The sequence below is a fragment of the Mus caroli genome, chromosome 8 (assembly GCF_900094665.2).
Source record: "Mus caroli chromosome 8, CAROLI_EIJ_v1.1, whole genome shotgun sequence".
Taxonomy (NCBI): Eukaryota; Metazoa; Chordata; class Mammalia; order Rodentia; family Muridae; genus Mus; species Mus caroli.
This window is the reverse complement of record NC_034577.1, coordinates 66,954,403-66,978,773: the sequence shown is the minus strand read 5'-3', so window position 1 is coordinate 66,978,773 and position 24,371 is coordinate 66,954,403. Positions and strand designations below refer to the sequence as shown.

General features: G+C 48.1%; 1 protein-coding gene across 3 annotated transcripts; it reads right to left on the bottom strand.

The window, feature by feature from the left end:
- Positions 1-12,907: 12,907 nt before the first annotated feature.
- On the bottom strand, positions 12,908-23,242 carry Rasd2 (RASD family member 2). Of its 3 annotated transcripts, none has more exons than XM_021170593.2 (3): positions 22,763-23,242; positions 17,965-18,244; positions 12,908-15,288 (listed from the first exon to the last, which is right to left on the bottom strand). In XM_021170593.2, the coding sequence occupies exons 2-3, from the start codon at positions 18,233-18,235 to the stop codon at positions 14,759-14,761; spliced, it is 801 nt and encodes a 266-aa protein (XP_021026252.1). In that variant the 5' UTR covers positions 18,236-18,244; positions 22,763-23,242; the 3' UTR covers positions 12,908-14,758. The 3 variants fall into 3 exon arrangements, with proteins under 3 accessions (XP_021026252.1, XP_021026254.1, XP_029336108.1); XM_021170595.2 differs by lacking the exon at positions 22,763-23,242 and adding an exon at positions 21,972-22,338 and having other exon boundaries at positions 12,918-15,288; XM_029480248.1 differs by lacking the exon at positions 22,763-23,242 and adding an exon at positions 18,473-18,494 and having other exon boundaries at positions 12,918-15,288.
- Positions 23,243-24,371: the final 1,129 nt, after the last annotated feature.

Sequence of the window (24,371 nt, the reverse complement as noted above, 5' to 3'; positions counted from 1 at the left end):
CGGCTCAATCTCATTATCTGCAGCTATCTTTTATTGAAGCATTAAATACTAAATGCACACTATTATTTAATCCTTAAAAACCTCCAATTTAATTCTCCAGTTTATTTATTTAAAAGTGTGTTTGTGGGTATGAGCATACAATACGTTGGGGTGCCCACAGAGGCTAAGTTGTCAGATTCCCTGGAGCTAAAGGTACAGGCCATTTTGAGCCACTTAACACTGGTACTTGGAATCAAACTCAAGTCCTCTGGAAGAGCAATATGTGCTTGTAATGTTAGGCTGAGTCATCTCTCTGGTACTAAAGTAATCTTACAGGAGGTTTACTCTTTCCCATTTAGTTCCCAGTAAACAACACCAAGACATTAGAATTTATTAACAAGCTACAAACCTAAACTGGACAGGGTCTGAGACTATTATAATATGGCTAGGTTATTAATAACCAGATAAATGTCCCCACTATTTACTAACTGAGTCTTGCTCTGTTTGCTCTGCTCCATGTGTGTCCTCAGGGCAAGCTTCTCTTGGCCTGTGCTCAGGGCGTCCTCAAGGTCCATCCTGCCTCATGGCAACCTACTTTTATCTCCTCTCTCCTCCCTCAAGAACCCTACCTGAGACCCACTACTTGATCTCAAGTCTAGCCTTTCTCTCTCTCCTATGCAGCCATAGACTCTAGCTTTTTATTACCCAGTCAGAGATTATTAGGAAGCATTCTTTATAACACATCAGTCAATACAATGCCTATGTCTAGACTGCAACCTCATCTTGGGGCACAGGACACAGCATCTGAATACACAGCACACAAGATCAATCCCATCAATCTGGTCCTTAATTGTCTAGATTAATTCTCCCTGCTTCACAATTGACATCTGAGGTTCAGAACAGTTAAACAACTTTCAAAAAATAACGTACTTAGTTACAAAGCCAGGTGCCTACTTCAAAGGAGGAAATGCCCTTACCAACTTCACACAAGTCCTATTAGCTCAGTGAAGGAATGGTGCTTGCCCTCAATCCCGGCCTGAGTCTCCTCCCCAGAATCCACATGATGGAATGAGAACTGACTCCTAAGAGTTATCCTTTGACACATTCATATGAGCCAACACAATCAGTAAATGTGACAAACTGCTGGGGAATACTATCAAAAAGTTAGGGTTTTTCTTGATATCTTGAAGTTTATCTAAGTCTAATAATGCAAAGACAGACACAACACAGATGATATGTATACCTGTCACATAAGCACATAAAGGAGTGATTTACATACCACAACTTTTAAAACCTTAAATATAGCAAAAATAAAAGCTTAATTGAAAGTTTATCTGCTATATCACTTAAAAACCAAACTATAGCAAAACAATGTACCCAGCATCACACTAGGCCTGGTGGCACAAGATTACAATCCCAACTATTCAAGAGCTTATAGCAGAAAATTCACAAGTTCAAAGTCTACCTGGATGACCATGACTTCAAGGCCAACCTGGGCAATTTAGTGAGCCCCTGCGTCAAAATATATATAATAGAGGGGACAAAGGTGTGGTCTGTAGTAGAGAACTTGCCTAGAATGTGAGGCTTTTGGTTCAATTCCCAGTACAACCAATCAATAATAAATCAGTTGTCTGAGTTTATCCCCCACCATTTTTTTTTTGTTTGGTTGGTTTGGGTTTTTGACTTTGGCTTTGGCTTTGGCTTTGGCTTTGGCTTTGGCTTTGGCTTTGGCTTTGGCTTTGGCTTTGGCTTTGGCTTTGGCTTTGGCTTTGGCTTTGGTTTTGAACACCTGGCTTCTCTGTGTAGCCCTGGCTGTCCTGGAATTTACTGTGTAGTCCAGGTTGCCCCTCAAATATGGGAATCCTCCTGCCTCCCCAGTGCTGGGATTGAAGAGAGGAGGCACCATCACTGGCTTTCATTCCCCCACTTTTAAAGACAAAAGTAAGACTATAAATTCTCAATCTGTCACCTGTCTAAAATGTATCTTAGGGAATCAGAAAGAAGTGACTCAAATCTGGAATTTACTTTTCTAAACCTGTAGACAGTCTGTTGACATTCTCAGGGTGGGCATTAATCAGCACTGGCTTAGCGCACACTTCTTCATGCTACTAACATACTGTTAAGACCTGGATAGTGGCATCATTGCCCAGACTCAGTATTGGCAGCATTTAGTAAGTCTCGAGTGTTGGGCTTACATGAAAGTATCAGAACCCTTCTAGAGAAGGTGGAGGGAGTGTGCTACATCTTCCCTCTCTTCTACAGCATGAGGCCACACCAACACCAAATCTGCATGAGCCTTTAACCTGGACTTCTCAGATCACCAAACCATATAAAATGACCTAATGCTTCAGCTGAGTCATAGAGAAGATACTTTGTTGTGGATTCAGGAACAGGCTAAAACATATACAAATTGGAAATATGTAGCTTTGAAGAATTATTTTAAAGTTGATAAGGTTGACCAGGTAACATAGGTAAATCATGAGCTTCTGCTAACATGTTTTCAATCCTCTTTCTTGAATATTTCTTGATGTTCACAAGTCTCTGGCATTTCTTATAGTGTTGTTCATGTTACAAACTCCTCTACAGTTTTGTTGTATTTTGTTTTCTTTTCCCTTCTATACATTTAAACATCCCTACAACCCAATGCATGTAAGTACTATGGTTGCAGCCTGTACACATTACTGGACTGTAATCTAACACAAGGAGTTTGCGGTGAGGCAAGGTGATTAGACAGGTGTTGACTGAGAGTTCAAAAGTCACTTGGAACAAATTATTCAGGATATAAATATCTAAAAATAACAGACAAAGCAAAACAAACAGAAAACCTCAGATGCTCAACATGTTCCCAGTGCACCTGACACCTTTCACCAGGAGATGGCAGCAACTGAAGCAGGAACTTCTAGATGAATCCTAGACAAATACATACACTTTAAGACGCCCACATCCTTCTGGGCTCTGGAATCACTACAGCCACCTCACAGCAGGGGAGGCCATTTGAGGACACCTATTTACTGAAAGGACCCCAGGGTCCATCTGCTGATACTCCAGAAAGGAGGTGACAAAAGGTCTCAAGAATTTCTGCCCAGTTTACAGCAGAGGAAGCAAAACCAAACCACTGTGACAAAGGAGATAAACGAAATGAGTGTTTAAGCCACAAGCCACAGAACAGGGCAAGACACAAATATGACTCAAAATCAAAATAGCTGATAACTTTCCAGTGTTGGTGAACTGGCCTGGGCTTCTGGGTCATGCCAATGATAAAAGTAGTGGTGACTCAGATGGCTCAGCAGGGAAAAGCACTTGTTCTGCAAGCCTAGCAACCTGAGTTTGATTCCCCTAAACCTTCTTAATGGTAGTCCTCGGTCTTGTTAATGCTAAGACCCTTTAATACAGTTCCAGAATAGTTATAGAAGTTTGCACTCCCACCAGCAATGGAGGAGTGTTCCCTTCGTTCCCCATCCTTTCCAGCATGGCTGTCACTTGCGTTTGTGATCTTAGCCATGCTGATGAGTGTAAGATGGAGCCTGATGGTTGTTTTGATTTGCATTTCTCTAATGGCTAAGAACGTTGAACATGTCTTTAAGTGCTTCTTAACCATTCAAGATTCCTCTGTTGAGAATTCTCTGTTTAGCTCTGTACCCCATTCTAACTGAGTTGTTTGGATTGTTAGTGTCTAAGTTCTTGAGTGCTTCAGAAATTTTGGATATTAGCCCTCTGTCAGATGTAAGGTTGGTAAAGAACCTTTCCCAATCTATAGGCTGCTCTTTGTTGTATTGACAATGTCCTTTGCCTTGCAGAACCTGTTCAGTTTCATGAAGTCCCATTTATCAACTGTTGATCTTAGAGCCTGGGACATTGGTGTTCTGCTCACAAAGTTGTCTCCTGTACCAATAAGTTCAAGGCTATTTCTGACTTTCTGTTTTATTAGATTTAGTGTATCCAATTTTATATTGAGGTATTTGATCTATTTGGACTTGAGTTTTGTTCAGGGTGATAGATATGGATCAATTTTCATTCTTCTACATGTTTACATCCAGTTAAACCAGCACCATTTGTTGAAGATGCTTTTTTTTTCCATTGTATGATTTTGTCTTCTTTATCAAATGTCAAGTGTCTGCAGGTATGTGGGTTTATTTCAGGGTCTTTAATTCAATTCTATTGATGAACATTTCTGTTCCTATAGCAATACCATGCAGTTTTTATCACTATTGCTCTGTAGTACAGCTTGAGGTCAGAGATGGTGATACTTCCAGAAGTTCTTTATTGTTCAGGGCTGTTCTGTCTATCATGGATTTTTTTTTCTTTTTCCATATGAAGTTGAGCATTACTCTTTCAAGGTCTGTAAAGAATTGTGCTGGAATTTCAGTGGGAATTACATTGAATCTGTATGTTGCTTTTAGTAAGAAGGGCATTTTCACTATGTTAGTCCTACTGATCCATGAGCATGGGAGATCTTTCCATCTTCGGATACCTTCCTCAATTTCTGTCTTCAGAGCCTTGAAGTTCTTGTCATTCATGTCTTTCACTTACTTGGTTAGAGTTACACCAAGATATTTTATATTATTTGTAGCTATTGTAAAGGATATCATTTTTCTAATTTCTTTCTTGGCCCATTTATCATTTGTACAAAATGATTTGTACTGATTTTTTTAAATTAAATTTTTTGTCTTTTTTTTAATATTTTCTCCATTTACATTTCAATGTTATCCCCAAAGTCCCCTATGCCCTCCCCCCACCCTGCTCCCCAACCCATCCACTCCCTGTTCCTGGCCCTGGCATTCCCCCGTACTGGGGCATATGATCTTTCCAAGACCAAGGGCCTCTCCTCCCATTGATAGTCGACTAGACCATCCTCTGCTACATATACAAGCCAATTTTTTAAATGAGCTGTTTGGGTTTGTTTGTTCATTCATTTTTATATGACTGTTTTTTATTTCGAGATTTTTTTAAAATTTGTTTTCGTTTAATTTTTTTTGTTTTGTTGTGGTTTTTGTTTGTTTTTAGCTCTTGGTATATTCTGAATATTAAACCTCTGTTAAGTATATAACTAACAAAGATTTGCTTCTAGTCTGTGGGCTTCCTCTTAAACCAACTGATTGTTTCTTTACCTGTCTAGGAGCTTTCTGGTTTTAGTTGTCAATAGCTGGCCTTAATTCTTGGACAAATGAAGTCCTATTCAGAAAGTCGATTTCTATGTCCCATAGGCACCGCCTATGTTTGTTTGTAGCAGTTTCAGGTTTTACACAATGGTCTTTGATCCATTGGAAGTTAGTTTTGTGGAAAGTGATAGATATGGACTAATTTCACTTTTCTACACATGCACGCACACACACATACATGAGAAAGATGGAAATCTTGAGTTTTAATTGTGGGTCTGGATGACGAAAATCAGTTGTGTGACTCACTTTCTTCAGAGATCTTGCCTAAAAGTTGGTTTACTTCGAAATCAAAAATATATATAAATAAGCAGTTTGGCAAATCAAGTCACCTTATTATTGTTCCTTTAGTTATTAGGCTAATAATTGTAATCTCTACTAATTTTAATTTTATGGCTTATTGTATTCATTAATTTTTAAAAGAATTATTTATTTTATGTCTATGAGTACACTGTAGCTGTCTTCAGACACACCAGAAGAAGGCATCAGATCCTGTATGTAACAAATGGTTGTGAGCCACCATGTGGTTGCTGGGAATTAACTCAGGACCTCTGGAAGAGCAATCAGTGCTCTTAATCACTGAACCATCTCTCCAGCCCCCTTATTTTTAAAATGTGTTTTCTTTATGTTTTCTCTTCCTTTTACTCCTCTCAATTCCCCCACATCCAAGCCCATCCAGATCCCTTTCTGTCTCCCATTAGAAAACAGACAGGCTTCTAAGAAATGTTTAGTAATAAAACAGAATGTTATAAGATAAAAAAAAAAAAAACAAACACATTCAAACAGGTCAATATAAAAATACAGACAGAAAAGGCCCAAGAGACAGATACAGATGCAGAGACACACTTGTTCACACACTCAGGAATCCCCCAAAAGTGGGGGAGGGACCATAATCTATATGCAAAGACCTGTAGGGTAAAGAGAGAGGGGGAGAAAGAGAGAAAAGAAAAAAAGAAAGGAAGTAAATAGAAAACAGAAAATTTTTAATATAAATAAAATAAAAAATAAACATAAAGTATCCACACTCTGGTCTTCCTTCTTCTTAGAATGGGGAACAGAACACCCATGGAAGGAGGTACAGAGACAAAGTGCAGAGCTGAGACGGAAGGAAGGACCATCGGAGACTGCCCGACCCGGGCATCCATCCCATAAACAACCACCAAACCCAGACACTATTGCATATAACAGCAAGATTTTGCTGACAGGACCCTGACATAGCTGTCTCTTGTGAGGCTATGCCAGTGCCTGGCAAATACAGAAGTGGATGCTCACAGTCAGCTATTGGATGGAACACAGGGCCTCTATTGAAGGAGCTAGTGAAAGTACCCAAGGAGCTAAAGGGGTCTGCAACCCTATAGGAGGAACAACAATATGAACTAACCAGTACCCCCAGAGCTCGTGTTTCTAGCTGCATATGTATCAGAAGATGGCCTAGTCAGCCATCAATGGGAGGAGAGGCCCTTGGTCTTGAAAAGATCATATGCCCCAGTACAGGGGAATGCTAGGGCCAGGAAGCAGGAGTGGGTTGATTGGGAAGCAGGGTGGAGAGAGAGTATAGGGGCCTTTGGGGATAGCATTTGAAATGTAAATGAAGAAAATATCTAATAAAAAAAGAAAAAAAAAGAAAAAAATTGGATGTAAGGTACTAGGACAGATGAATCTTTCGAAAACTGTGCTTAAGAAAGGTACTAATTATGTTTTACAAAATCACCTTCATGTGGGTAAAATGATAAGTTAACAGTAACATTTCATTAAAATGCTAAGTACAAAAAAATAAAATAAAATAAAGAATAAACATAAAATATAAAAAGAAAAGCCCAGACTCAACATTATCGAAAGAAGCAGAATGGCTTGTGCTCTATGAAGAGAGACAGAACTGGAAACACCACGGATGTGAGAGAGCTTGTTGTGAGAGGCCTGTGCTGACACTTGAGGCCATAGTGATGTCTAAGCCACTGTGCCACAAGGGCCATGTCTGTGTCCATGACCCTACCACAGCAGGCATCTGTGCCAATGTCCATGGCCCAGGTTTCCACCAAAGGTCATGCAGATGTCTGTGGTCTGGGCTGTTGCCTGAAGCTATGTTGATGTTTGAGGGCTACACTGAGCTGACCTTGCTCCTCACTGGCCACTGCATAGGAGAACAGGCAGGTTGACCAACTGAGATACCACCTAGGCCCAGATCCAGGGCTTTGACTTAGCCTTTACCAACATTTACCCCATCTATGAGCTGCTGGAGCACACGAAGGAGCTGGTCCTGCAGAACCAAAGCTGCAGGATCTCCATGACTGAGGGCAACAGCACATTGTCCAGGAAGAATTTCAGTGAGGATCCTGTGTTGATATTGTAGCAGAAGCAGAAGCCTCGAACCAGACCAATGGAATAAACGTTGCAATGGACGTTTGCAAGTAAACCTGTGTGGGCCAAGGGGTGTGTGCATTACACACCATGACACACTGCAACTTTCATGGAGACATGTTTGAATTTTTTAATTTTTATTTTTTAATTTTCTTTTGTGGGGGAGGTTAGGGAATGGATGACGTATATGGAAGGACTGGGAAATGAGTGGAATTGGGGTACATGATATGAAATTCACAAAGAATCAATAAAAAATTATGTAAGAAAAAATAAGAATAGTTTGTTAACTCAGTGAGACTCCCTTGGAGAAAACTAAATTTTTGTTTGCAATTGGTTTTCAGTTGGAGATAACTTCTGAGCTAAGGATGAGGCAAGTGTCCACTTCTCCAAGCAGCTAAAGCTTAGCAAAGTCAGCAAGACAAAGAGACTGGACACACATCTTCAAGTCATTATTTTGAACCTGAGTTGATCTTAGGAACTCATAAACCTTACTCACTAAACATGTTGTTCCAGATTGGAGAGATGGCTCAATGGTTAAGGGTACTGACTGCTCTTCCAGAGGTCCTAAGTTCAATTCCCAGCTACCACATGGTAGCTCACAACCATCTGTAATGGGATCTGATGCCTTCTTCTGGTCTGTCTGAAGAGATATATTGTGTACTCATATACATAAAATAAATAAATAGTTCCTTTTTTAAAAACCAGTTGTTCCTTATTTAAACGTTTCAGAAGCTTGATACTGAGCAATTAGCAAAGAAATAAGTGGTAGTATATAGATCTCTTAAGTCAGTTTTGCTTATACATTTATAACCTCTGGAATTCATAAACCTTACTTATCACTCTCTTTTAACCTGATGACTGCCAACCACATGGTTGCTTCCATCCTGATTAGGTCATCAGCCAAGATGGAGGGAATCATGTGGTTGCTATTTAAAAATATCTATTTTATTAAACAAGAGTTGAATCACATATATAATATATCATAGCTAATTAATATTACCTATGTATAGATTTATAAATTATCAACTTTGGTTACAAGTTTTAAGATGACTTTTGGTTACAAATTTTAGAGATCCTTTTTTTGTAAACCATACCCAATGAACTTACGAATCCTGAGAGAGTTTACAACATAGTTCTAAGAGACTTGGGTTTTTTAAAGCAGAGAACAAATAAATCATAGAGATGAAAGATTTTTAAAAGTAGCCGGGCGGTGGTGGTACATGCCTTTAATCCCAGCACTTGGGAGGCAGAGACAGGCAGATTTCTAAGTTCAAGGCCAACCTGGTCTACAAAGTGAGTTCCAGGACAGCCAGGGCTATACAGAGAAACCCTGACTCGAAAAAACAAAAACAAACAAACAAAAAAGAGTGGAAAGTAGAAAAACCTTAGAGATAAGAGGCTTTGGGGAATGTAGAAGAGAGAAAGTTTACGTATACTTTAGAGACTTGGGATCATTTGTTTGTGAAGTGGCAGAAGCTGTTACCACGACAGAATTGGAAAGCAAGTGTACCAAGCTGTTTGCAGGAAGACAGTGAAGCTTGAAGCAAATCTCTGAGTCTGAGTAGGAAAAGAGAAAGAGTCACAAAACAGAACTCCACTAGAAGAATGGTTCTTATAAGTTCCAGAAGAGAGAAAGAGCAGGAGCCAGATAGGAATTCCTCCTGAGAATTCCAAAATCATTGAGGCCCAGGAGGGCAGAGAGGAGCTGCAGGACTTAGCAAGCAGCTCCTATGGGGAGGCAAGGAAGCTTCCTAATGGAGCTGAGAACAAAGGGAGCAGAGGAGTAAGTGTCTTGGTGACAAGAATTTTATTCCAAGTGTTCCCAAGCAGACTGAGAGAAATGTCCCAAACCACATCCCTTCCCATGTCACAGAGGCCCATTGGGGTGAAAGGAGCCTCCTGGCACAGAGGTGTGACTTAGTTAAGGTAGGAAGCTCCGGGTGACATTTATCCAGTAGCAGAGGAGAGGAGAGAGCAGCTGAAGAGGCAGACTGAGAAAAGCTTTGGGGCAAGGGGCGGGTTCCATTAGAGGGAGAAGCATTCGCGTCTTAGAGAGATGTCCACATGGATAGTGTAGCAGGTGGACTAGGAGGCTTGGGGAGCTAGACAGATATTTACAGAGTCAATGTAGATGAGGAGTTACCATCAACAATGGTTACAGCTAGTAGAGGTAAGAAGCAGATGAAAAGGTGGACTCTAAGATTTGGAGTGAGACTTGGTGGGTGGCAGAGGCCAGCAGAAACAGATGATCTATACACACCTTAGGAGAGGCAGATCAGCACCTTGGTTCAGACAGGCCATGTCCTTTGGAAGAGAACTCTAATATGCCACTCCCAGGTTTGGCATATATGAATGAATGAAAAAATACATAAATAAAAACAATGTCATGATTGTTCCTATGCATGGTTGAGAAGGTTTTTTTACTGTAGATATGAGGGAGAGATCAGCCAGAGGCATCTTAGATGAGTCCAGGCTCACATGGCCAGCAGAATAGACTGGGTCATGAGAAGAGAGGAAGAGGAAGAGAAGAGAGGGGGAGACCATAAGGGTAAAGAGACGTCCAAGAATCCAAGGGCAGAGCCAAGAGAACACATAGGCAAAGTGGCTGAGTCATATAGGAAAGAGAAGCTGGGGGGAGGGAAACGAAGCTCGGGGGCTGGGGAAGTTTAGGCTAGTGGGTGGGGTAAGAAGTTCTGAGAGGAGCCAGGATTCTGTAGCAGGTGCTTTGTGATGCTGAGAGAACCTAGGCCAGAGACCACACTGTAGGCATACAGTTTTTATGCTTCTCCTCCTCTTGACCTATTGTTGACTTTATTTAATCCTGTTTAGAAAAAGCATGTGTGATTAAAAGTTTTTGCTAGGGCTGAGCCACACCACAATAAGGTTTTTCCAGTTCATGATCTTGGGGTTCCCAATGTTATCAAATACCCTGCAACACCAATTACTTTGCCTTTAAAACAGTTGTTTAAAAAACAAAAACAAAAAGGTGTTTTGTCCTCTGACCCTACACTCATGGGCTGTGGCACACATTCCCACATATGTACCAAGAAGCCATAGGGAACAGGGTCTACAGTCTGATTGTGGAGCCGAGTAGGTCTTGTTGGGACTCAGGCTATGTACAGTATACAGTGTCCTGGGTCTGGGTCTGGGTCTATAGCACTGGGCAATGGCAGGCCACCTACGGCTCTTTCCTTATCCACAATGAATGTCACCAGAGGTTTGGGGCTTTTGGCAAAGACCTTTCCAGCCAGAGCCAGTGGACACTTGTGGCATGCAGGAATGCGACTCCTCTGCTCTCTTCCCCCACCCTCCAGCAGAAGCTCAATGTGGCATCTGCCTTACAAATGATGACAAGGTCCTAGACATGGAACAACCTAGAAATGAAAGAAGCCTGGGTTCTGCCTGGCCAGGTGGGGTGGATCACCTCTCTCTGCTGACACCTGCCAATTCCCCTCCAGAGAGCAGACCCTCAGCCACCCAGTTACAAAAGCCTGGAGAATAAAATGCTTTGAAACCAGGTGATATGCACCCAGTTTTCCTGGTTACTTGATGTGCAATATCAAGCAAGCAACACTACCTCTCTGCCTCTGTTCAACTATCAGAAAGAAGTTCATTCCTTGTATGATGCTTTGCCAAGAAGATCCAATGAGAGAACACGGGCCAGAGGCCAGCATATGCTCAGTGAATAGCAGGCCTTCAGCAGAAGTCAGATCTCTTCCTTCCCAGCTCCCAGTAGCCTTTGTGGTTAAGCTGCTGGCAGGCTCGAATCAGCCTCCACCAGGCCATGACGCAGGCTGAAGATTTTCTCCTGAGTGACAGGCTCAAGGAGAGAGAATAGACAAGTACTCGATGTTCAGAGTATGGGCCTCTCTGAAACCTGACTCTCAGAGCTCATTTTAGAGGCCAGGAGATTGGCATGAGGTTCTCAGGCCAGCCTCAGTCTCTCCAGGAAGGGCAGCCTAACAGCTCATTCTACCCTGTCCTACGTGGAGATGTCTGCAGGGGAAATCTTCCCCTCCCCCACCCCCTTAACCTCATTCTAGTGCCAGAACTGTGGGAGCAGGGAGGAGTAGAGAGAGAAGAGGGAGGAGGGAGCAAGGAGCAAGGGAGAGGGGAAGGAAGAGGGGGCATGGAGCTAGCAGGTCCTGGGCTACACTGATTTGTGTTGTGCTCATCTGACCCAGATGCCTGCCTACCACCTGTGTGTGGATGGTGTTTGCTGGGATGTGATTTACTCAAGGTCCCACATGGAAGCTATGCAATGGTGGCAGTGGGCTAAGCTCTAAGGGGACACACTGGGGAGAACACTTTCCCATGTAGCCAAGACAGTGACTGTATCAACAAGGAGAGGTCACTTCCACATTTCATTCTACAAAAGACATGATGGAGAAAGTGCCCAAGAGGCTTGTGCCACACTCAGACCCATGCCATGTGTGGCCAAGTGCTAGAGAACAGACATGTAGAAAAGGTGCTCTTCACACCCCAACACAGTCTAGACTACTTTGCTTGCAAGTGACCCTATAGGGATTGTGACCCCCTAGCTGGGCTCCTGGCCCTGTGGGTCCTTTGTCTTATTCTCTGATCTCCATCTGCAGGCCCTGGCAACCTGCTGTGCTCAAAGCCACCTGCCAGGATGAAAACCTTTCTCCCAGACACACCATGGTCCCAGAACACCATTCACATGTCGGCTATGCCTCTTGGACAAGCAGTTGAGTTCTGTGCCAGCTGAGAAAACATGGGCCACAACAGTGTATCATGGAAATGGACAGGAGGGTGCTTGAGGTGGGTTAGCAGCAGCCTCCTGCCTTTCTCTTTGCCCAAAGAGAGGCACCCAGCCACATTAAGCACCATTTGTGGGGTCATTCATGGTGCATTCAGCATTCCTGCCTCCAGGTGCTGTCCCCAACCACATTCCATCCCTTCTCAACTTCGAAAGATTGACTGTTCTTGCCATTCAGAAAGCTGCCTGTTGTCACACATTCACAGATGCTGGTCCTGCCCCAAGCTGGCCTTCTAGATGGCACTGCCCACCATCCCTATGGATTGTCTGTCCTGTGTCTTGAAAAGTGTAAGCAACATCTCTGGCCCCTCCCAGTAGAGATGTGGAGCAATCCCATCTTTTCCATTATGTAAAGAAAGCAGACTCATATTGCGTCACTGTAGCAATCCTCCTGCCACAACTGGACAACAGACACGTCACAGTATCTGGCTCCTCAGCCAGTCTTGATAATCAATGATCATTGCAGACACTGCTGCTAATAACCACTCGGGGCACATACTCTGGCAGGCCAAGCCCAATCTCCTTATTTGGGTTTCATCCTCCAAATTTTGAACTCAAAATCACTGTTGTATGCAAGGAGGCCTTGATCCAGACAGAGGCCCCTCCCAGGGAAATACAGGAAGTAAGCATCAAAGGCACAGCTAACAAACCAACTTTAATTGATAGTGTACACAGAGATCCAGGCAATAGAGCTTGACCAGATCGACCAGGCCATAGACTTGCCCTGGTATACTCAGGACTGGGGCTGGAGTCACTGTAGGACAAAAGCAGGTGCTGAAGCAGTTGTGCTGAGCAGCAGGTGTGTGTACGGAGTCTGGGCTGGGCCTGGTGTGCAGAGCTGGATCTGGTGTGAGTTAAGGGTGACAATGTGCACAGTATCCACAGACAGCCTCAGTGATTGCTCTGAGGAAGACATATGTAACATGATCCAAATCCCTGCCGCTGGGAGCTCCAAGGAGACAGGGTATGACGTGGTGTGTATGGAAGGCCCATGGCTGACCCAGCTTGCAGGGAGTGACCTGGGCCTTGAGAGAATGCACTATTAGATTGCTGTGGTTTCTGATAACCATCAGCTTCAATAATTCATGTGTGTGTGTGGCTAGGGGTACCATGATGGATGTGTGGAGGTCAATGGATGACTTCTCTCCTTCCACCATATGGAACCCCAGGACCAAACTCAGGTTGAAAGCTTGGCAGCAGGTGTCTTTACCCAGAGTCATCTCAAATGGGCCAGCTGCAGTACCAATAAGACTAAAGCACAGATGCATTAAGAGTTGGTGAACAGGACCTTTGGTTTTCAGGGTCACCTCCACTCCTGGGTACCTAGCATAGCCTGAACACTAGGGAAAGTCCTGCAGTATGTCCTTCCAACCTTTCCTGGACTCGGCTCTGGCTCTCAACTGTTCCACTTCCTCCAACAGCTGTGTGCGCAGAAAGGGCACCATGGGAGGGCAGAGGCTGGAGCTGGGGACACACAGGACCCCTCGCTCTCTGTTGCCTAGCACACAAGGGACCCAGTATCAGGTAGGTGCTTGGCAGATGTTTAAGGAACTAAAGCAGAAGAAAGCTGCATCTAGTCAGAGCTCTGTCCTGAACTAGTTGAGAGTGCGGAGGGGTTTAGAATCACTTTCTCAAAGCCCAGTCATCCTCTCCAGAGGGCAGGAGATTACTGCTGTGACTGTGGCACTGTGGGCTCTTCGTAGGCTGATGGACACTGGGCAGAACACAGCCTGCCTGGAAGCAGGGAGGAAGACCCCAGCTAAAGCAATGGATTTGAACTGGGAAGCCCGGTCAGAGACAAGGCATTGGCCTCTTACAGTACAAGGACTTCATGTCTACTGCAAACAGAACAGGAAAAACACTTCAAAACAAAGAGAAATATCGTATGGAGGAGCCTGGGAGTGGAGCCAAGAGGCAGTGATCTGGGGAACACAGGCATCTATCTCTCTCTCTCTCTCTCTCTCTCTCTCTCTCTCTCTCTCTCTCTCTCTCTCTCTCTCTCTCTCTCTCTCTCTCTCTCCCCTCCACTCAAGGTCATGATGGCCCTAGGGGCTAAATTGGGGGGGCAGTGTACACAGCTGGGCCAGACGGCAGGCGCTGAAGACCAGAAGGGTGGTTTCTCCAGGGGCACAGAGACCAAGCTGGTCTGAACAGAGGGAGCAGAGGCCACCAGGGAACCTGGTTGGGGCATCTGGCTAATATGTTCTCATCCTGTGACTTGTACTGAGCATCTTGCTTTGGACTCCTGACCTTTTTGCATACCTCCCACTGAAAGCTCGTCTTGGCATGAGTGCTGTCATGTCCCTAGACATGTCTCTGTCCTCCCACAAAGGAACCACACTCATGGCTCACAGGAGGTGTCCAGGAAACAAGAGAATGGGCACAGGGTACACACCTAGGGCCCTCTGTGGGATGTGCGCAGTGGGAATCCTCAGCCACCTCCCTTAAGGCACTGCCCAAGCCCCCTCCCCGATGTCCCTGCCTCTCACTGGATGCTACACTTGTCCCTCTCTCGGGCCTGGCCCTCCCGTAGGACCTTGGCCTTAATGTACTTGAGGTCACTGTTGACACTGGGGCGTCGGGCAAAGGGCGAGACCATGCCATAGGCACCTGCGACCTTAGTGCGGCGCATGCAGAAGGGCCGGGGGTGAAAAGCATCGCCGTACTGCACGGAGATTTTATGGTGCAGTGCAGGGCTCATCTCATGGGGCAGCTTGGCCATGCTGAACAGCACATAGAACATCTCGTTCACATTAGTGTTCTTCTTGGCTGACACCTCGAAGTAGGCGCAGTTTTCATCACCAGACACCAGCAGCTCAGCCTCCATGGCAGGGACCTGGCGGCACAGCTCACTGTGGTCATTCTTGTTCCCACAGATCACCATGGGCAGCTCTGCTGCCTCCTTGGTTTTATTCTTCAGACAGGACTTGACCTCCAGGATCTGTTTCTGGAGGCGCTTGACCTCATCAAAGGACTCCCGGCTATCCAGGCTGAACACCAGGATGAAGACATCTCCTGTGAAGGGGATGAGAAAAGTAAACAAGAGTCAGGATGGCCCGGTGTCCCACTCAACACAGGTCCCATCAGCTGCCACCTAGGAAGCCTGCAAACCCTGACCCGGAGGCTCCTCCAGGCATCTCCTATCACCGTCCCCATTTCCCAGAAGAGGGAGCCAGGGTTCAGCAGGGGTTGTGAGTATGAGGCACACCCAGGTGGACTCAGATATGGTCAGTCCCTGTCCTGTTTTCTTACAGGACTGTGTGGCTGGCCTCACTCAGCCACATCCTTAGAGGCTTCACCAATACCTTGACCACAGTAGGAATTCAGCATGTGTCTCTGTGTGGCAGACAATGTTGGTGAGAGGGAACTTTGGTTTGCATCTTACCTCAACTTAGTAACTGTGTGACCTTAAAGTCTGTGGAATCTCTGAGCTCCTCAACTTCCCCTCCCACATCATGTCAATTAGGCTGCCTTGCAGGAGGGTGATTAGAGCTAATGCATGCAGTGCAGCATGCACTCAGGCACCTGGTGGGAGCAGAGGAGTGGGCACACATGTTGTTTCCTGGGCACCTCATAATACCCCCATGGGGAAGATTTTATTACTCTTCTGTTATGAGTGAACCAACTAAAGGCTCTGAAAGGGCAAGGAAGCTGCCCAAGGTCACACGACTCAAATGTGGCTAGGCCATGGCTGCAATCCAATGTGGTCCTCACCCAGCCTGTGCCTCGCCTGCAGGATCTGCTCTCTGATTTTAGGACAAACCACAGGATAAGTAAGAAACTGCAGCCCACACTAGATCCACTGTAACACACTAATGGGGCTTTGAGTCTGAAACAGTGCTTAGGGTGTACCCTGGAAGGGCTGCAGGTACATGAACCAGCCTCTAGTCATAGTCCCAAGCCAATCACCAGAGAAACAGCTTCATCCTCCGAGACCCTTCCCACCTTTGCCCTCAACTTTACAGCCCTGAGTGTGGTCTGAGGTCCCTGATTTGTAGATAGAGGTCCAGCCATTGGGTCCAGCCAAACATCACAATTTGGAAGTCCAGAGAAGTCTACAAGCACATTTTGGTTCGCTACAATGACACACACCCAGCATGAATTAGGGAAGTAGGGCCCCCAAAGCACATTGTCCCATTCTAACCCAGCCACCTGTCCCCTGGGACCTGCACACACTGGTCTTCAATGAGGTCAATGAAAGGCTGGGATGATGAGTGATTGACACAAGTCCTCGACTGCCTGCCAACTGCTCTGGTTCCTGCTGCCAAGCCTCATTCTGTCCCATTAGACCAGGCCCTGAGGACTTGCAGCCTCCAAGTGTTCAAATCTGAGACTGCAAATGCCAGGCATTAGAGCCTGGCTGGCCAGCTGGCAGCTGCACAAAGAGCTGGTAAGACTGAGCAGCCCTGTGCATCTCTTGTGCCCAGAACCAGGCTGGAAAATGAGCTCTGGCCTGGGACGGTGAGCAAATAAAGCAACAGACAGATATGCTCAGAATGCAGTCCACAGAAAAGAGGGTACAAAGTGAATGTCAGTGGACTGGTGCTGGCTAGGGATTGGTGGTCACCATAAGCATTGTTTAATGAAAGTTTGCCTTTGTATCACTTTTATAATTGAAAATTAACATTGAAGTATGCATATTTCCACCAGGGGGACACCCAGTCCTCAAATAGGAAGAGCTCTTCCACATGCCATTTACCTGTTGTGGGCAGCTGCCTTACACCATCATGTTCTCACAGCTACTTGGGGAGCATGGTCACAAAGCCACTGACAATGACATCACCATGCTACAGAGATTTGAACCCAGTCCCACCTTGAGTTCCTTAAGCAGAATGTTTCTTCTCAGAATTGGGGGCCCCCACAAGCATTCTGGGACAGAAAGGGTGAATGAGAGAAAGGGGGCAGTTAGTGGGGTTCTTGGTAGTAGTGTCTCAATGTTTTTAAGTGTTTTTAAATTGTCATTTGTGTGTGCATGTGTGTGTATGTGTGTACTTGTGTATGTGTGCATGTGAGTGTCTGTGTCCGTGTGTGTGTGTGTGTGTGTGTATTTGTGTATGTGTTCATGTGAGTGTCTATGTGCATGGGTGTATGCATGTGTATGTGTTGGCCACCACTGTCTGTTGTTCCTGTGGCACCATCAACCTTGTTTTTTGAGTCTTTCACAGATCTAGAAATTGCTGATCAGTCTAGTGAGCCCCAGGGATCCTCCTGTCTTTGTGTTCCCAGTGCTGGGATAACAAGGTGCTTACCAAGATACCAGCTCTTGGTCTGTGTGCTGGGGATCAAACGCTGGTCCCTGCTCATGAACAGCAAACAGTTTCCTGGCTGAGTTATCTCCCAAGTCTTATGCTCCGTTCTATTTCTATCCAGGGATACAGCTGAGGGCATGGCTGTACCCAACAGTGGTCACACTAGAGACAGTAATCAACTGAAGATTGGCTTCAAGGAATGACCATGACAACCAGTGCCATATGACCAGAAGGTCCCTGGTGGCCCACAACCTGTCCCTCTCTGAATGCTGCTCCTAGAAGGGCAGACAGTCCCCAGGGTAGGTCTCTCAACAGCAATTATGAGCTTGCACCTGGATGAGGTTACTTAACCTCTCTGCCTCAGTTTCCTAGACATAGCCTCCTAGCTCAGCGAGAGGAATGTGGGTGCAGGCCAGCTGTCCCATCCCCTCAGTTGCCTCACCTGTGAGGATGGAGAGCCGGCGCATGGCAGGGAATGGGTGATTGCCAGAGGTGTCCAGGATATCCAGCTGGTACATGTCCCCGTGGATGTTGTACACCTTGCGATGAAAGTCCTCGATAGTGGGCGTGTACTGGTCCTCAAAGCGGCCATTGAGGAAGCGGGAGACAATGGAGCTCTTGCCCACTCGGGAGGCACCCAGCACCACCATGCGGTAGGAGTTCTTAGCAGGCACATTGAGTGTGCAGTTCCCACTGGACAAGGTCTTCATCATGGCTCTGGGCTGTGGCAGAAGCAAGAGACAGGAGTCAGGGACCTCTGGCCTGGGGCCTCCTCTCTGTGGGCCCTGTCTAGGTTTCTGCTTTCTATTGTAAAATAGAAGCCATTGGCTAGGGTCCCTGAAGGACTTCAAGGCTGGAATGGCTCCCTTGTTCGTTTATTCATTCATTCATTCATTCATTCATTCATGATCTCTAATCTCTTTATTCTTTTTCTCAACTTGCTCACTTACCCATCCTCACGCTCTTGAGCACAGGACCAACCACAAGGTCACACCCTTGCTGTTCACAGTGAGCCTCACTTCCCACTCCATTCACCGTGGCACACAGGGCACCACACAGCTGAAATTCCTAAATTACCACTAGTGTCTACTACCACTAGGGGGCAGCCGTCTCTTAGAGCAGCGCTCCTTATTCCACAGCTTCTGGTGCATGGCCCAGTCAGCTCTGCAGCTCTAATAGGAAGGAGGGAAAGGCAGTCCAGGCCACTTCCCCACCAACTCCCAGGATACACCCTGGACCCAAGGTTTGCATCATGGTAGGTTCCTCCTCACATACAGCCTACCACTGGCCTCAGTAACTTTTGCCTCTGAGCAACCTGAGCTTGAGTGAGAGGAGAAGGGGGGGTCTCAAGCATCAGACTCTTAAAAGACTGGGGTTCTGGGGTCTGAAACTCAAAACTCATATGGGATTTTCTCATGTAAAAGGCTCTAGATCCTTCGTGAACTATGTAGGCATCTGCTCCAACAGGGCAATCAAAGGGCTGTCCCCAGTCCCCTTCCTCTGTTGTTTCAGCACCCTGGGATCCCTCAGTCCCAGGTGAGTGTGAGCTATGAGCTCCTCCACACCTTTCCTTCCATCAGCTTCTCCTCTAGCTGTGGAGCTCATCCCAGATGCCACCTCTCTAACAATACAAAAGATGCTTGCTAACCCCAGGACTGCACATGGATACAGGCCTGCAGAAACATGGGTGTTCCTTGCCAGCCACTACAAGTTGTGTAGGCTGGACACTGCACAACCCACACCTTTAGTAGGCAAGTAGGGGCTTCATCCCACCACAAAGAGTGTCTTCATGAATCATATGGGTCTAAGCTCTGTTGCACAAAGGTCACTGAGACCACAGCCTCATCTGGATACTCCATCCATTTTTTTTATCATTATCATTATCAGACTACCATGAGACCAGGGTCTGAGATGGCCTCTCCGGCTGAGTGACATCTACCTGGTTGCAAGTCTCTAGGTATGGACCGACTCTGCTCATGCCTGCCGGCCTGACGCCCTTCAACCTTTCCTAAAAGCCCTGCTTGGTATCCTTTGTCAATTTCCACAATGTAAATGCTCCCAGCTCCCAGCCTGAAACATGGCCTCCAAAAATGGACGTCAGAGACACACGCATGGGCCAGCTCAGCACACTGTGGACCCCAGGCCTGGCACCAGAACCATCACTCCTGGGCCAAGTCCAGCAGCGTGCCAAGCACATGCTAAGTATAGAACAACAACACTGCTGACATTTGTTTTGCAGCTAATATATATCACGGGGCTCTGAGTGCCAGGCATACATCTGCTCCATCCCTCAGTGACCCAGGAAGCAGATAATGAGGGCACTGATGCACAGAGTCGCCAAGGTCCCAGGAAGAAGGGCCTGCCCCATGCTGTCTGTCCTATACTCTGGGGGCCATCTCCCACCATAAACATGCTTTTCTGTCCAGGTCCCTGTGGCTGTGTCAGCCACCCACTGGCAGTTCTTACATGTGGTGGAGGTCTGGTCCTAAGACCCTGATGTCCCCCACTGAATGCATACCTGTGAGTCTGTGCTTTGGGGTTGCACTGCTGTGCATACAGAAGGTGCTCAATAACTGATCCCTGACATGAGAGACATTGCAGATGACTGCAGGCATCAGGCTCACCCAAACTTCTCACTAGCCTGCCCTCAGCCTGCTCTGGCTATGAGGACTTCTCCCTTCACCCAGTCTACCTGTCTGGCTCCTGCTGCTGTGCTGAGAAGAAACTACCGGAGACCTGTGCCTTAGTTTCACCCACCCAGTCCTTCTGCAGGGAGGAGGGCTGCTGAGCCTCTCATTAGATGGAAGACAAGGAGTGAGCCAGCAGACCCCAGGGATGTCTCCTTGTTCCAGCTTCTAGCCAGGCCTCCCAATACACAATGACTGAAAGGAGAGAGTCGGAGAAACAAGGCAGAGTCAGAGGGCAGCAGGGAATCAGAGAGAGGAGGAAGGGAGAGAGAGGAATGAAGGAAGAGAGAAAACGGAAGAAAACAGAAGACTCACAGAGGGAGGGGGTGCGGCATGAGTTAGAAATAAGAACCAGAGGATCAGAGAGGGGCGGAGACAGGCGAGAACCTATGGCTTTCTCTGCTGACAGACCTAGTCTTTTCACATGGCTTCAGCCACGTGGGGCTGTGTGAGGCACCCAGATACCTGGAAGCCAGGTGACAGAGCGTCTGTGGCTCCACCTCCACAGGAGACTGAGGGAAGCCCTAAGGCTCTGTAGGCAGAGTCTCCCCTGCCACCTGCCCATCTCACTCTGTTCCACAGCTGGCTAACTCCACAGTGGAGAAAGACAGATCCTAAATGCCAGAGTGGGGTTGGGGGCAGGGGAATGAAAGGGTTGAATGAGCCTGAAGCCTGCAGAGTCATCTGCAATGTCTCTCATGTCAGGGATCAGTTATTGAACTCCTTCTGTATGCACAGCAGTGCAACATCAAAGCACAGACTCACAGGTATGCATTCAGTGGAGACATCAGGGTCTTAGGACCAGACCTCCATCACATGTAAGAACTGCCAGTGGGACACAGCCACAGTGACCCGGACAGAAAAGCATATGTATAGTGGGAGGTGGCCCCCAGAGTGCAGGACAGACAGCATGGGGCAGGCCCTCCTTCCCAGCAGCCAACCTTGGTGGTCTAGAGAAGTGGGGAACTGAATGTATGAAGAGGGACCTGGATGTAAGCAGGGTGCTGGGAGGTACCTCAAAGATAGAAGTGGGGCTGACCGCAGAAATAGTGCCCATCATCCCTAGGCATATCATGCTGGGGCTGCCTTATTCTTATGAGACGCTCTCCAGGGACAGATGGGGACTCTAGTTCTCAGAAAAGTTGAGTCGCTGCCGCCCGAGTCCAATCCAGATGCCTGGATGGGATTACGAACATGCTCCTCAGCTGTAAAACCTGACCTCTCACCTCTTCAAAACGCCACTCCCACCCCTCTAGTGGCTTCAACTAGTCTTCTCCTAAAAGCTCTGACTCAGTGGAGCCCCAGTTGGCACTGGACAGGGAATGACTCTGTGATCCATGTTATAGTCCTGTTTCCTCTCTCCCTCTAGGCAGCTGGGGTGGCATCCTGCCCAGGGCTCTGCATACCCTGCCAGCAGCTCACAAGCAGTGCAACTGTGGGCCATTCACCCTTGTGTCTGCCCCAGTGCTTGATGGGAGCTGAACAGGTACAGATTGGTAAGGATGAGTTCCTTGGGTGCACCCCAGAGCCAGGCTCACCACGCTACCTGCCACACCTGTGTGCACATCCCAAGCCTCTTAGGACAGACACGCTGTAGTCCTGACTCCTCCCCTAGGCTCTGGGGTGTCCCAGGAGCTTTACAAAGCCACCCTTCCCATCCTGGGGATGTCAGGAGGGCAGAGAACAGGAGGCATCTGTTTCTGGGTGATCAGCTGTGTCAACACAGAACCTCTGAGTGATCTGGTCTGTGCACTCAGCTCACCTCTCTGTTAAACGTCGGGTAGAAACAAACGCAGCACGGTCAGGTACCCAGAAACCTTTCCAATACAAGACTCTTTTCTTTGGGCAGTCTCTCTGAGCAGTCGTGAGCCACCTGGCTGCTCCCAGCCCCATGGAGGACTTGCAGGGACTCTTTCTTGTCCCTCTGAGGCTTAGGAGGAACCTGAATCAGAGGGTCCAAAGCCGGTCGTTGCTCCAGACCCTAGTCTAGCTTCCAGGAGGTCCAGGACAATCCAATACCCTTCCTCATCCTTCGTGGACTGGTGGCAGAGGTGGGCAAGAGAGTGTGGCTCAGAGGCCCCACACACTGGCCACTTGAGCTCAGGAAACCATGGTAGCAAGGAAAACATTGCAGGAAGTGCTCCAAAGCTCAAGGGACTCTAGGATAGGTTAAAGGACCCCTGATCATTCTTCCTTGAGGTTTTATCTAGGGAAGGCAACTGCCTCTTCCTCTTAACTCTCAGTTTCTTCCTTTTAAAGTGGACTGGCTCTTGGTCTAAAAGAAAGCTCCCAGGGACAAACGGAGCACACAAGAGCTCAATAAATCCACTTTCCTACGCCATGTAAGGGGCTAAAGACCACCAGAGGTAGTAGGCTAAGGCGTCTAGTGAGCTTAATGCTCTACGTGGGTAAAGCATCTCAGCGCGTAGAGGGTACAGTTTAAGTTTCGTTTGTCATAAAATGCCAGCGTCACCGAGCTTGCGTCCCTCTGCTGAGCCGGCTGCCCCACTCCACCTAGCTACCTCTCCTGTTCTATTGGGATGTCTCCCTTACCTGAGAACAGCGGGACGGACCCCGAGCACGGCTTGGAGGGCTCCCTGGAAGCTCCTGGAGGTGCGGGGAGCCGCCTGCCGCTCCGGCCGCCGAGTCTCCCGGCGTCTGCGGGGACTCCAGGGTCACTGCGTACGGATCCTCCGGCGCGCGGCGCCCGGAGCTGGGCTGAGCGCGACAGGGCGAGGAGGCCCGCGGATCAGGGGATGATGACCCATGGGTGGGCTCCGAGGGCTCGGCGGGGCTGGGGCGCTGGGCTGGCTCCGGCTCGCCGCCGGCGGCCCTGCCCTGCCCCGACAGGGGGGACTCCGGTTGAGCCAGGTGCTCGGAGGTTTGGGGACGTCCAGTACGGGGTGCCCCCGCCTGGAGCTCCGCGCTGAAGGGGAGGGGGGCACGTCTCCGGGGATATAGAAGCGAACCCCGGAGACTCAGGAGGACTTTTGGGGGTGACGATCGGCCTACGAACCCGCCTGGCAGCTTACGTTACCTCCTTCTCTGGACGCAAAGCGGGTGGCCGCGTGCAGGGTAGAGGGGTTTGCGCGCAGGGCCGCGGCCTTCCCGGCTGCCCGCAGTAGGGCAGCCGACCCTCGCGGAAAGGACCGCCGCTTGCTCCTCGCCCGACGCCGCTAGCTGCGCTCAGCGCGCAAGTGGGAGGGGGCCTCGAACGTCGCCCCGAAGCTCAGCAGCTCCAACTTCGCCTGAAGCCCACGTCGCTCCGCAATGTGCCTCCTCTCCCCAAGCGAGGAGAAGTTTCTTAGGATGGGTTCCTCCCTCGTGCTCTCCGGGTGGCTCAAGCTCGGGCTCCAGATGCGCAACCTACGCCTACCTCGGGCCCTGGCGCGCGCCGCGTCCCGAGCCCACCTGCCCAGCGCCGGCGCCTGGGCTCTGCCGCCTGCACCCCGCCCCCGCCACGAGCAGCCAATCAGCGGCGGGTCCCGCGGCCAGGTCCCGCCCCCGCCCCACCCTGGTCTCGGAGCCGCGGCAATCTGCGGCTACGCGTGCCCGGGCGCGTGGGGCTGGGGCCTCGGGGGAGGAGGGCTATCCCGAGGCTTCGGCCACGCGCACCGTGACCGGAAGACCGTATGGCACGGGCCTGGGAGGCTGACACTGTGCACGCACTCGCCTGCAAGCCAGCCCAAGCTGTGGGAACCCGCTTCTGACCTCCCAACCTCGCCCTGAGCGAACCCCCACCCCCTCCGATGCCCACCTACGTTCGCCGGGAGCCCGGGCCAGGCCGCCGCTTCCATTGCGAACGCTTGGCCTGCGGAGCACATGGGCGGCGCACGTGCAGCCACGAGGGGCCCTGAATCACCTTGGGCAATGGATGCAGCTCAGAGTGAACTCTATAGAGAGACCTCCCCTGGCCTCTGCTGGGACCCTAGCTCTTCCCGTCCCTGACAGAGCCAGAGCGTGCTATCCTAGGGAGCGCTTTGAACCAAGCCAGACATCAGGCTTTCTTGCTTCCACGGGCCACATATTTCTTAATGTTTTCTTTAATCCAAGACCCGCTACCCCCAACACATTTTTCAGTCTCATTAATGTCATTGCCTTACATGGGAAGCCTGTGTCCCAGGCCATAAATAGAAGGTTAGTATAAAACAAGCCCGAAAAC